Source organism: Staurois parvus, unplaced genomic scaffold (assembly GCF_062004578.1).
Source record: "Staurois parvus isolate SC_StPar_1 unplaced genomic scaffold, SC_StPar_1.0 ptg000827l, whole genome shotgun sequence".
NCBI classification, from domain to species: domain Eukaryota; kingdom Metazoa; phylum Chordata; class Amphibia; order Anura; family Ranidae; genus Staurois; species Staurois parvus.
Genome location: NW_028318623.1, coordinates 6,843,630 through 6,857,591, shown reverse-complemented (window position 1 = coordinate 6,857,591; position 13,962 = coordinate 6,843,630). Strand labels below are relative to the sequence as shown.

Below are 13,962 nucleotides of genomic sequence, written 5' to 3'. Positions count from 1 at the left end.
TGATAACCCCGACTAATCTACAATGTGTCCAAATCCATGGATATAACTATGCCACAGGCAAATGTCATCGGTGATTCTAAAAGATTTATCTGACTTTTTTTTTACCCTAAAGAGAACTTCTCAGCTGAACTCCAGGAGAACAGATGAATACAAAGCTGAAGTACAAATTTGTGAGCAGGTTCTGCTGCCAAAGGATTTCTATTTCCGTTCATCCAGATCTCAGATTTACACAGCAGCATAGTCTATGACAGTGTTCTCCAAACTGCAGCCCGGGGGCCGGATGTGGCCCTTTGCTTGAGTTTATCTGGCCCTTGGAGTTTTTTTCCACCAACTGTCATCAAAGATGGAGCACCATTCCCCCTACTGACACCATCAATGGGGCATTATACTTCTCACTGATAACAATGCAGTCCAAGGTGTTTTTATTCTGCATGGACAGTATGGAATCCAATGGCCCTAAATCCCACTAGGGTAGTGAGCTCCAGTGCAGTCAACAAAAATAGAACACACTGCATTTTTTCCTGGATGGAACACATCTGGCATGTACAGTGGGGCAAAAAAGTATTTAGTCAGCCACCAATTGTGCAAGTTCTCCCACTTAAAAAGATGAGAGGCTTGTAATTGGCATCATAGGTAGACCTCAACTATGAGAGACAAAATGAGAAAAAAAATCCAGATAATCACATTGGCTGATTTGGAAAGAATTTATTTGCAAATTATGGTGGAAAATAAGTATTTGGTCACCTACAAACAAGCAAGATTTCTGGCTCTCACAGACCTGTACCTTCTTCTTTAAGAGGCTCCTCTGTCCTGCACTCATTACCTGTATCAATGTCAGCTGTTTGAACTTGTTATCAGTATAAAAGACACCTGTCCACAACCTCAAACAGTCACACTCCAAACTCCACTATGGTGAAAACCAAAGAGCTGTTGAAGGACACCAGAAACAAAATTGTAGACCTGCACCAGGCTGGGAAGACTGAATCTGCAATAGGCAAGCAGCTTGGTGTGAACAAATCAACTGTGGGAGCAATAATTACAAAATGGAAGACATACAAGACCACTGATAATCTCCCTCGATCTGAGGCTCCACGCAAGATCTCACCCCGTGGGGTCAAAATGATCACAAGAACGGTGAGCAAAAATCCCAGGACCACACGGGGGGACCTAGTGAATGACCTGCAGACTGCTGGGACCAACGTAACAAAGGCTACCATCAGTAACACACTATGCCGCCAGGGACTCAGATCCTGCAGTGCCAGACGTGTCCCCCTGCTTAAGCCAGTACACGTCCGGGCCCGTCTGAAGTTTGCTAGAGAGCATTTGGATGATCCAGAAGAGGATTGGGAGAATGTCATATGGTCAGATGAAACCAAAATAGAACTGTTTGGTAGAAACACAACTCTTCGTGTTTGGAGGAGAGAGAATGCTGAGTTGCATCCAAAGAACACCATACCTACTGTGAAGCATGGGGGTGGCAACATCATGCTTTGGGGCTGTTTCTCCGATAAGGGACCAGGACGACTGATCCATGTACAGGACAGAATGAATGGGGCCATGTATCATGAGATTTTGAGTGCAAACCTCCTTCCATCAGCTAGGGCATTGAAGATGAAACATGGCTGGGTCTTCCAACATGACAATGATCCCAAACATACCGCCCGGGCAACGAAGGAGTGGCTTCATAAGAAGCATTTCAAGGTCCTGGAGTGGCCTAGCCAGTCTCCAGATCTCAACCCCATAGAAAACCTTTGGAGGGAGTTGAAAGTCCGTTTTGCCCAGCGACAGACCCAAAACATCACTGCTCTAGAGGAGATCTGCATGGAGGATGGGCCAACATACCAGCAACAGTGTGTGCCAACCTTGTGAAGACTTACAGGAAACGTTTGACCTCTGTCATTGCCAACAAAGGATATATAACAAAGTATTGAGATGAACTTTTGACATTGACCAAATACTTATTTTCCACCATAATTTGCAAATAAATTCTTTCCAAATCAGCCAATGTGATTGTCTGGATTTTTTTTCTCATTTTGTCTCTCATAGTTGAGGTCTACCTATGATGCCAATTACAGGCCTCTCTCATCTTTTTAAGTGGGAGAACTTGCACAATTGGTGGCTGACTAAATACTTTTTTGCCCCACTGTATATGTCCTCAATTGAGATAAGGAAAAAAAGAGGGGAAAAACACGCACCCGAACACATAAAAAATGCGCATGTATCTGGAATGCTAAAATCATGGTGCGAACTGGTCCTTAGGCTGGCCATAAGCCCCCTCCCACAGTAAAGCCATTCTGATGACCCGACTTTTTAAATCATGATTTTACCATCAGGTAATGATAAATTCTGCATAGCTGCTCTTATCAAGAGGAGGGTCAGTGCCATTAGCCAATCAGGGCTTTATTACTTGCTGTCAGTCTAACACAGTGAACAAGCTTTTAGGAAAAGCAAAGGGATCCCCTAATCATATGGCTGTTCACTCTTTGTTCATCCACAGGCTGCAGTTGGTTCTGGTCCATGCTCTATTACTTATCTGCAGCATAGTCCATGACAGTGGTCTCCAAACTGTGGCCTGGGGGCTGGATGTGGCCCTTTGCTTTTCCTCCTACTGACACCATCACTGGGGCATTATACTTCTCACTGATGTCAACAATGGAGCACTATTCTTCTCACTGATATCAACAATGGAGCACTTTTCTTCTCACTGATATCAACAATGGAGCACTTTTCTTCTCACTGATATCAACAATGGAGCACTTTTCTTCTCACTGATATCAACAATGGAGCACTTTTCTTCTCACTGATATCAACAATGGGGCACTTTTCTTCTCACTGATAACAATGGAGCACTTTTCTTCTCACTGATACCAACAATGGGGCACTTTTCTTCTCACTGATACCAACAATGGAGCACTTTTCTTCTCACTGATATCAACAATGGAGCACTTTTCTTTTCACTGATATCAACAATGGAGCACTTTTCTTCTCACTGATAACAATGGAGCACTTTTCCTCCTTTTAAAATCAATGATGGGGCACTGATGCTGGGGCATTTTCTACTCCCACTGGCTACAGTCCAGCCCCCCTAAAGTCTGAGGGGCAGTAAACTGTCCCTTTGCATAGAAAGTTTGGAGACCCCTGGTCTATGAGACGGTCACTGGATTGCTGTCTGGCAGGGGTACCTATACCACAAGACTGGCCAAACATAGTTTTGTATAGTATTGCATAGAGTTGGGAGTGGTTAGAACCTCTGCTAGTTTTTTTTTATTTCTGTAAGGGAACATCCCCCATGGGGTCGCAGACACTAAAATTGCCAGACACAAGTTCTAACTGCTTACCGCTCCACTAAAAAACAAAAAATTTAAATTGTATTTACTTCCTGCCCCTGGTGTCATCAGAACAGGTAATAAGGAAAAAATAGTCTAAAAAAAGTTTTGGTTTGATTTTTATTTTTTTCAAACCATTTAGATAATTTATATTTTTTTTGTTGGATAGAGACAGGCAAAATAGAACACCCCATGTTATATTAATTATATACAGTAATTAAGTTTTGTTATAAATGCATATGTATATATCCATTGACAACAAAAATAAAAAAAATTTCCTTTCTTTCTAATAAAAAAAAGTAAATTTATAGTTTATTTCTAACGTCATTTATTTATATTTTTTTTAATAAAAAGGTTGCAGTAATAACACTTTTTACCACTGGGTGGAGTAGAGGCCTCTGTAGCTAAATGGAGACTTGCTATACGTTTTTCAGTTTTGCAGAAATGCACTACAGCCCATTTATCCCCTTCCTGTCCGGACACTTTCACCCCCTTCCTGTCCAGGCCAATTTTCAGCTTTCAGCGCTATCACACTTTGAATCACAATTGCGCGGTCATGCAACACTGTACCCATATGAATTTTTTGGCATTTTTCTGAGACAGATAAAAGTTTATTTTGGTGGTATTTATTCATCACTGGGGTTTTTTTTTTTTTTGCTATATAAATGAAAATGTCCAAAAATGTTGAAAAAAAGTGTTTTTCTTATAAAATTTTGCAAATAAATAATCTTTCTTCATAAATCTTGGCCAAAATGTATTCAGTTATCTTTTTAGTAAAACGAAATAACCCAAATTAGTTTATAACCAAAAATTATAATTTTTCAAAAATTGTTTTTTACATTTTTATTTTAATTTTTTATATTATAATTATTATTTATGGGTTTTTTTTACATACTGTCACCCTAGCAGTACAGTGTCACCATAGTGACACTATACTACTTGTGGGGAGTGATGAAGATTTTTTTTTTTCTTTACACTGATTGCTTTAACACCCATAAAGGCTGGAAAAGCAATCTTCTCTCCTTCTCTCTGGCTACATTCTTGCAGCCATTGAGAAATACTGTGTGAGCTGTGATTGGTCACAGCTTGTCACATAGTACAAGGCTGTTGTGAATAGCCTTATACCATGTGATCTCTGTGATCATTCACCGATTTCACATGTAGTAAGCAATGATGTCACAAGTGACATCTTGCTTACACCTATTCATGTGATCACTGATTGGCCAATCAGTGATCACATGATCGGGTCTCCCCAGATCTGGAATTCACTATATCTACTCTCCCCAGACTCTGCATTCACTATATCCACTCTCCCCAGACCCTGCATTCACTATATCTGGTCTCCCCGGACCCTGCATTCACTATATCCGCTCCCCCTGTATCCTGCATTCACTATATCCGCTCTCCCCGGACCCTGCATTCACTATATCCGCTCTCCCCGGACCCTGCATTCACTATATCCGCTCTCCCCGGACCCTGCATTCACTATATCTGGTCTCCCCGGACCCTGCATTCACTATATCCGGTCTCCCCAGACCCTGCCTTCACTATATCCGCTCTCCCCGGACCCTGCATTCACTATATCCGCTCTCCCCGGACCCTGCATTCACTATATCCGCTCTCCCCGGACCCTGCATTCACTTTATCTGGTCTCCCCGGACCCCACATTCACTATATCTGGTCTCCCCGGACCCCGCATTCACTATATCCAGTCTCCCAGGACCCTGCATTCACTATATCCGCTCTCCCCGGACCCTGCATTCACTATATCCGCTCTCCCCGGACCCTGCATTCACTATATCCGCTCTCCCCGGACCCTGCATTCACTTTATCTGGTCTCCCCGGACCCCACATTCACTATATCTGGTCTCCCCGGACCCCACATTCACTATATCCAGTCTCCCAGGACCCTGCATTCACTATACCCGCTCTCCCCGGACCCTGCATTCACTATATCTGGTCTCCCCGGACCCTGCATTCACTATATCCGGTCTCCCCGGACCCCACATTCACTATATCTGGTCTCCCCAGACCCTGCATTCACTATATCTGGTCTCCCCAGACCCTGCATTCACTATATCCGCTCTCCCCGGACCCTGCATTCACTATATCCGCTCTCCCCGGACCCTGCATTCACTATATCTGGTCTCCCCGAACGCCGCATTCACTATATCCGCTCTCCCCGGACCCTGAATTCACTATATCCGGTCTCCCCGGACCCTGCATTCACTATATCTGGTCTCCCCGGACCCTGCATTCACTATATCCGCTCTCCCCGGACCCTGCATTCACTATATCTGGTCTCCCCGGACCCCGCATTCACTATATTTGGTCTCCCCAGACCCCGCATTCACTATATTCGGTCTCCCCGGACCCCTTAAACTAAGATAAGCAACTCATCAATGGGTGCCTTTAAGCTAAGACCAACATCAATAACCCCTTGCCCCCCACCATCCTGGCCAGACCATTTTTTGTGATACGGTGCTGTTATTTTAACTGACAATTGCGCAGTCATGCAACGCTGTACATAAATTCAATTTATGTCATTTTTTCCCCAAGAGCTTTCTTTTGGTGGTATTTGATCACCTCTGAGTTTTTTATTTTTTGTGCTATAAACAAAAAAATCAACAATATTTTTTACTTTCTGCTATAAAACATATCCAATAAAAAATTTTTTAAAAATCTAATTGCTTCATAAATTTAAACCAATATGTATTCTGCTGTATATTGATTGGTTTGCACAAGAGTTATAGTGTCTAAAAACTATGGGATATATACTGGAATTTTATCCAGCACATTGCAGCTGACAAGCCTTGGCAGAGCTTTGTTCTGTCAGTCTCCTAGAGACAATCGGCGGGTGCCGGCACTCATCCATTGGCCGGCACCTTCTGATCAGCTTCTGCTCTGACCAATCACAACAGAAGCAGTGAACCTCTGACGCGCACATGCATATATTTATATACATGATTCTGCACAGCGCGGCCACCCTTTATCAGTATACCTGCTATGAGGCGGTCGGCAAATGGATAAGTAGTAGGTGGTCGTATGGAAGATCGGTAGGTTTTTTTTTTTGTTTTTTATTTTGTCCTTTCACTTTGGATGGTTTTTGGTATTATTTTTAGTAGTTTTTTTTTGTATCATTTCTATTTATGCTCTAGATCTCATGGATCTTTGTGGTTGATGTCTGGCCCTGCATGCTGGTCCTTTCCTAATTGCTGTATCTCTAAGGTCCTGTTCACACTTGAGTATTTTGTAACTTGTAGGTCCAAGCTCAAAAACGCCCAACAAGCAAAACCTATTGTTTTTATTAGCCCTTGTTCACATCTGAGACACGGGCCTGTCATCCTCCTGCTCAGCAGGATTAGCGGGCAGATCTACTTAGCAGGTCCACTCCGTGTGAAAGGGGCCTAACAGTGGACCTCTTCTCTAAGCAAAGCCTGGAAGGTAAAAACTGGGCTTCTGGGATCACAACCCTTCCTGGCAAAGACTGAGAGGTAAAGACCCTATATTATGACTCAACTACAGGACGAAAAACTTTATCTCCAACGACGTATACAGCTATACCACGTGGTGTTGAATTTATCCCTTGCATCGGGTCAGATAGTTTAACTCAATGAATAAACTCACATGTTGAGGAGGTCAGATGAGGAAACCCATTTGAATGTTCCGTTTAATGGTGAATATTCATAGGTAGAAGAACATTAGTGTTGTAGCCTCTTGGAAGATACATTCAGGAAGACAGGATACAGTGGAATGATTACAGAGAGAGGCAGGGAGGAGGGATATACACAAGTATGGTAAGAGAAAGAGCTCAGCTAAGACAGAAGGAGACAGCTTAAAGGCATAGAGCAATAATAAGAAAGTAATGGTCACAGAGAAATGATACTAAATCAAATAGTGTAACATAACACCCTGCTAGAAGCCCTTTTTATGCAGCATAAATCTTCACTGTCTTAAGAGAGTCTACCTTTCCAATCTATTTTTTTCTTTCAACTATCCTTACCTCCAAGAACCAAGGCCTGAACTGGAGACTTCCAGATGCCTAGCATTGTAGAGATATCACAGACGTGCCAACCTAGGTCAAAAAGAAGACAAGGAGAATTACAATTCGCAGAGCCTGAAGAGCTAATTACCTCTGTATGAAACTATTTCACACTTCCAGCTTTTTCTCTTATCAGTCTGATGGTGAGAATGTGATTTACATTCTATAACTAGAGACATTCTGTCTCATGAATCCTTACAATGTGATACATTTGGCTCCAGCATTAAAGTACACTATGGAGAGGCTACATTTCAAAGCTGGACAAACTTGACATGAGTGTTTATAATATTAATACCATGCTCAAGGTGAAGTTTGGCAGTTATTGTGAAAGTTATTATTATGAAAGTCTTCAAGGATTTTGGAGGAATTAAAACAATTGAGTACTGACGTGGTACTTTTTTTTATTTGCACGAACATACAATTTTGAGGACTTAAAGAAGGAATTAAAATAATCCTGCCATTATATAAGAATTTGTAGGACTTATTGTGGGAGAGCATCCTACTTATCTGTACCTGAGTGCTTTTGCTGACAGGCTTTTGCTCACTTCAAATGTTTTTTTCTCCTATAAGTCTATGATGTGACAATGGCACTCTGAAGCCTCACCATGCACAGAGAGGCGGCCATGTTGTTGGTTAGAAACTTGCCATTCATTATATGGTGACATGCTGTTTTATATTCTTGTTTGATGTATGTATATTACTAGGCTTTGAGGCAATAAATTTGAATCATCTTACTACACTATGAGGGTTCTTTTTGCAATTTGAATGGGGTTGTCCTCTATGAGGATAATTCCTTTGTAGGTTCACCTTCTAGCCCACCTTCTGATGTGAAAGTTTGGAACCAAAGAGTGTCCAGGTCTGCGGCTTGCCTTTTGGAATTTATAAAGTGCTTTTTGACCCATCTATAACTGGGGGCAGGGGCGGACTGACAACTCATGGGGCCCCTGGGCAATAGGGGATCATGGGGCCCCTGTGTCCTTGCCCAAACTCAAAAAACCCTATGAAAAAGGTACCAGGGGCATCTCATGGGGCCCCCTACTGACCCCGGGCCCTCAGGCAGTGCCCGAGTTTCCAAATGGTCAGTCCGCCCCTGACTGGGGGTCAACATGATATAGTGTTTGGTGATGGTGGACTTTCTTCTCCTGGCCGTTTTGAGACATCTATATCAGCACTGAGATTCCAGTGAAGAGGGGCTTATTCTAAATATCTTCATTTTTGTGGATTGGACTTCTAAGTTCAAATTTTCTTGAAGTGCCGCACTTCTGTATATTATTTTATGTGTATTGTTACCTGTAATATTGTGGTGGCTGCTCATGTGGAATTAATTATTTATTCTTTCATCCTTTTAGTTTAAATAATTTAATATACCATAGCATGGAATTGCTGCACAGAGAATTACCAGCTTGTGGGAAAGCAATCAAAGGCCAGCAGATTGAGTAATCATCACTGGGGTTGGTTAACCCTTTACACACACAAATAATGTGTCACCACATGTTTTAACAGAAACACGCACCACACACCATATCTACTATAACAATTCTGACCTTTAAGACATATCTGCAACACCCACTGCCCCCCCAGACAGGTGTAAAAACAAATTATAAATATGGTAGCATTCTTCAAAGAGGCAATAAGTTCTTTAAGTTCTTATTTAGAGCATTTAGAGAATCAGCTGAATGGCTTTTTAAATATTTAATGAAAAAATAAATAAATAAAAACTGCACAAAAGAATATTTACAAAACAGACATTAAAGAAAAACCAGATAATAGCAACAGTAAATTGAATGGGATTAAAAATTTAAAACTACTTACAAGGTTTGCCTGGCCTCTAGTTCTGGCCACATCACTACAGCCAAAAGCTCTGATCTAGTGTATCAGAGTCACTGGCCCTCAGTATGATTCTTAGGGTTCATGCACACTGGACACTAAAATCAACTGCCCTAGATGCCTTTCTCCCAGCAGTAAAAAAAAATTGATGCTGATAAGTGCCTGTGTCATGTTTAGCAGCATTTACGCACATCAAATACTTGAACATTTATTCATTTAATTGGCCAGAATAATAATTTATTCTGACCATTGAAATAAAAAAAAAACCTAAGCACTAAACATGTTTAGTGTTTACATGCGTTTTTGCTGTGTTTGGCGTTTTTCTGCCTCCTCCTCTCTTGAATGCAATTCTTCTATGTTCAGAAGAGCAGTATCTCACTGCCTCTATACACTGCTGTTCCTAAATTCTAGTAAAAGCCTAGCATGGACACATTGGGTTTGAGTTACTAAAACTGGAGCGTGCAAAGTCTGGTGCAGCTGTGCAGTCAACTTCTAACTTCAGCTTGTTCAATTAAGCTTTGACAAGAAAAAACCTGGAAGCAGATTGGTTTCTATCCCAAGCTGCAGCAGTTTTAGTAAATCAACCCCATAGGTTTTTATTGAGTTGTTTGGGGCTTTGGCAAAAAACAGCCAAAAGATAGTACCCCATCATTTGTATCAGTGGGAGAAATAGTGTCCCATCATTTGTGACAGTGGGAGAAATAGTGTCCTATCATTGGTATCAGTTTGACAAATAGTGCCACATCATTGATGTCAGTGGGAGGAATTGTGCCCCATGTTTGGTGTCAGTGGGAAGAATAGTGCCACGCCATTGATGTAATTGGAAGGAATTGTGCCCCATCTTTGGTGTCAGTGGCAGGGATAGTGCGCCATCATTTGTGTCAGTGGGAGGAATAGTGCCCCATCATTTGTGTCAGTGGCAGGGATAGTGCCCCATCATTGGTGTCAGTGGCAGGGATAGTGCCCCATCATTTGTGTCAGTGGCAGGGATAGTGCGCCATCATTTGTGTCAGTGGGAGGAATAGTGCCCCATCATTTGTGTCAGTGGGAGGAATAGTGCCCCATCATTTGTGTCAGTGGCAGGGATAGTGCCCCATCATTGGTATCAGTGGGAGGAATAGTGCCCCATCATTTGTGTCAGTGGCAGGGATAGTGCGCCATCATTTGTGTCAGTGGCAGGGATAGTGCGCCATCATTTGTGTCAGTGGGAGGAATGAACCTTTCCAGTGGGACGAAAGTGCATCAAAATTATTTCCCTTTAAATCTTATAAGACTTTTCAAATCGCTACGCTGGGTTTGCACTGCGCTTTGAAAAGTGTTGCATGATACATCTTTGGTGCGCTTTCCAAAAGTGCACCAAAGATGCACCTTCTATTGAAGTCAATGGGAAACTCACTAAAAATGCACCCAGGGTGCTTCGTTAGGTGTGTTTTTGGGGTCACATGGCAAAAAATATGCTGGTTGTTCAGGAGCAGGCAGCTGCTGGCATCCTTGGAAAATATAATATAATATATTGGGAGTATAGTATGCCATCCTCCTCCCCCATACTACCCCTTATTAACAATGCAAATACAAACACAAAAATATATTGTTGTCACGCGCCAAGTAATAATGATAACACTCTGCAACAGAAGGCTCATTCTATAACCAGCGCTCAGTCAGAAGCCAAGCAGACAAGAGGACAAAGTCAGCCCGTTGTTTGAGGAACACAGAAGTGCTTTTCACAAGTGGAGCCAAAAAGCTTGTTATGGAATAACAAATATATATTGAGAATGAAGGCCACCATCCATTCCCCTACAAGTGGGACGCTTCTTAATATCCCAAGCTCTTTTATTAACCACTTGTCTACCGAGCACTTTTACCCCCTTCATCTCCAGGCCAATTTTCAGCTTTCACCGCTGTTGCACTTTGAATAACAATTGCGCAGCCATGCAACACTGTACCCATATGAAATTTGTATCATAGTTACATAGTTAGTCTGGCTGAAAAAAGACAAAAGCCCATCCAGTTCAACCATAGAAAAAGAAAGTTATAATTCTACACTCAGTTGATCCAGAGGAAGGCAAAAAAAAACCCAGCAAAGTATGATCCAATTTGCTCCTGCTGGGAAAAAAATTCCTTCCTGATCCCCCGAGAGGCAATCAGATACTTCCTGGATCAACTTAATTTTCAGTATAATTTTTCCATACATAGAGCTTTCTTTTGGTGGTATTTAATCGCCGCTGGGTGCACTATACACAAAAAAAAGTTTTTCTTTGTTTCTTTTATAAAATTTTGCAAACAGGTAATTTTTCTCCTTCACTGATGTGCGTTGATGAGGCTTCACCAGGGGCGGACTGACCATTTGGAAACTCGGGCACTGCCTGAGGGCCCGGGGTCAGTAGGGGGCCCTATGAGATGCCCCTGGTACCTCTTCATAGGCTTTTTTGAGCTTGGGCAAGGACACAGGGGCCCCATGATCCCCTATTGAGGGCCCGGGGTCAGTAGGGGGCTCCATGAGATGCCCCTGGTATCTTTTTCATAGGCTTTTTTGAAACTGATACCAATGATGGGACACTATTTCTCCCACTGACACAAATGATGGGACACTATCTTTTGGCTGGTTTTTGCCAAAGCCCCAAACAACTCAATAAAAACCTATGGGGTTAATTTACTAAAACTGCTGCAGCTTGGGATAGAAACCAATCTGCTTCCAGGTTTTTTCTTGTCAAAGCTTAACCACTTGCCTACCAGGCACTTATACCCCCTTCCTTACCAGGCCAATTTTCAGCTTTCACCGCTGCCGCACTTTGATTGACAATTGCGCGGTCATGCAACATTGTACCCATATGAAATTTTGATCATTTTTTTCTCACAAATAGAGCTTTCTTTTGGTGGTATTTAATCGCCACTGGGCGCTTTACTTTTTGCGCTATAAATTAAAAAAAGTGCAAAAAATTTGAAAAAAAAAAAAGTTTATTTGTTTCTTTTATAAAATTTTTCAAACAGGTATTTTTTCTTCTTCACTGATTTGCGTTGATGAGGCGGCACTGATGGGCACTGATAGGCGGCACTGATAGGCAGCACTAAAGGGCACTGATAGGCAGTACTAATGAGGTGGCACGGATAGGCGGCACTGATAGACAGCACTAATTAGGGGTCACGGATAGGCGGCACTGATATGCAGCACTGATAGGCGGCACTGATAGGTGACACTGATTATGGGTACTGATAGACGGCACTGACTGGCATCACTTCTGGGCACTGACTGGCGGCACTGACTGGCACAACCCCTGGGCACTGACTGGTGGCACTGACTGGCAGCACTGCTGGGCTGCACTGGTGGGCGGCACTGGTGGGCAGCACTGGTGGGTGGGCACAGGTGGGTGGCACTGGTGGGCACAGGTGGGTGGCACTGGTGGGCACAGGTGGGTGGGCACAGGTGGGTGGCACTGCTGGCACATGTAGGTGGCACTTCTGGGCACAGGTAGGTGGCACTGCAGAGTGGCACAGGTGGGGGCACTGCTGGGCACAGGTGGGGGCACTGCTGGGCACAGGTGGGGGCACTGCTGGGCATGGGTGGGCGGGGCTAGTGGGCGCACTGCTGGGCGGAACTTGCGGGTGTCACTGCTGGGCACCGATCATCAGGGCACTGATCATCAGTGCCCTGATGATCGGTGCCGATCCCCGCTCTGACAACTGCCGGTTCTCGGCAGTACTTTCCTCACGATCTGACAGCGTGAGGAAAGTGCAGCCGAGAACCGGCACTTGCATTTCCCTGTGATCAGCGTGTCATTGGACACCGCTGATCACGTGGTAAAAGGCCGGAGATCGCCGGGTGCGCGCCCCCTGGGGCGCGCAGGAGAGCGCGTTCTGGGAGGACGTCATATGACGTCCACTCAGAACTAGCCGGCCGCGGTGAAGCCGTCATTCGGCTATGCGCGGTCGGCAAGAGGTTAATTGAACAAGCTGAAGTTAGAAGTTGACTGCACAGCTGCACCAGACTTTGCACTCTCCAGTTTTAGTAACTCAAACCCAATGTGTCCATGCTAGGCTTTCTGAACACAGAATTGCATTCAAGAGAGGAGGAGGCAGAAAAACGCCAAACACAGCAAAAACGCATGTAAACACTAAACATGTTTAGCGCTTGGGTTTTTTTTTTATTTCAATGGTCAGAATAAATTATTATTCTGGCCAATTAAATGAATAAATGTTCAAGTATTTGATGTGGGTAAATGCTGCTAAACATGGAACAGGCATTTACCAGCATCAATTTTTTTTTACTGCTGGGAGAAAGGCATCTAGGGCAGTTGATTTTAGTGTCCAGTGTGCATGAACCCTAAGAATCATACTGAGGGCCAGTGACTCTGATACACTAGATCAGAGCTTTTGGCTGTAGTGATGTGGCCAGAACTAGGTGCCAGACAAACCTTGTAAGTAGTTTTTATTTTTAATCCCATTCAATTTGCTGTTGCTATTATCTGGTTTTTCTTTAATGTCTGTTTTGTAATTATTCTTTTGCGCCGTTTTTCTTTTTCTTTTTTTTCATTAAATATTTAAAAAGCCATTCAGCTGATTCTCTAAATGCTCTAAATAAGAACTTAAAGAACTTATTGCCTCTTTGAAGAATGCTACCATATTTATAATTTGTTTTTACACCTGTCTGGAGGGGCAGTGGGTGTTGCAGATATGTCTTAAAGGTCAGAATTGTTATAGTAGATATGGTGTGTGGTGCGTGTTTCTGTTAAAACATGTGGTGACACATTGTGTGTGTAAAGGGTTAACCAA

General features: G+C 43.1%; 1 protein-coding gene across 2 annotated transcripts in view; it reads right to left on the bottom strand.

Moving 5' to 3' along the window:
• LOC149443890 (cell adhesion molecule CEACAM8-like) overlaps nucleotides 1–13,962 on the bottom strand; it is a 67,317-nt gene that overhangs the window by 16,778 nt on the left and 36,577 nt on the right. For both annotated transcript variants that reach the window (XM_089655218.1, XM_089655217.1), the window contains exon 2: nucleotides 7,330–7,401. In XM_089655218.1, the coding sequence (XP_089511344.1) occupies nucleotides 7,330–7,375 (46 nt within the window). In that variant the 5' untranslated portion in view covers nucleotides 7,376–7,401. The remainder of the gene's footprint in view (nucleotides 1–7,329; nucleotides 7,402–13,962) is intronic.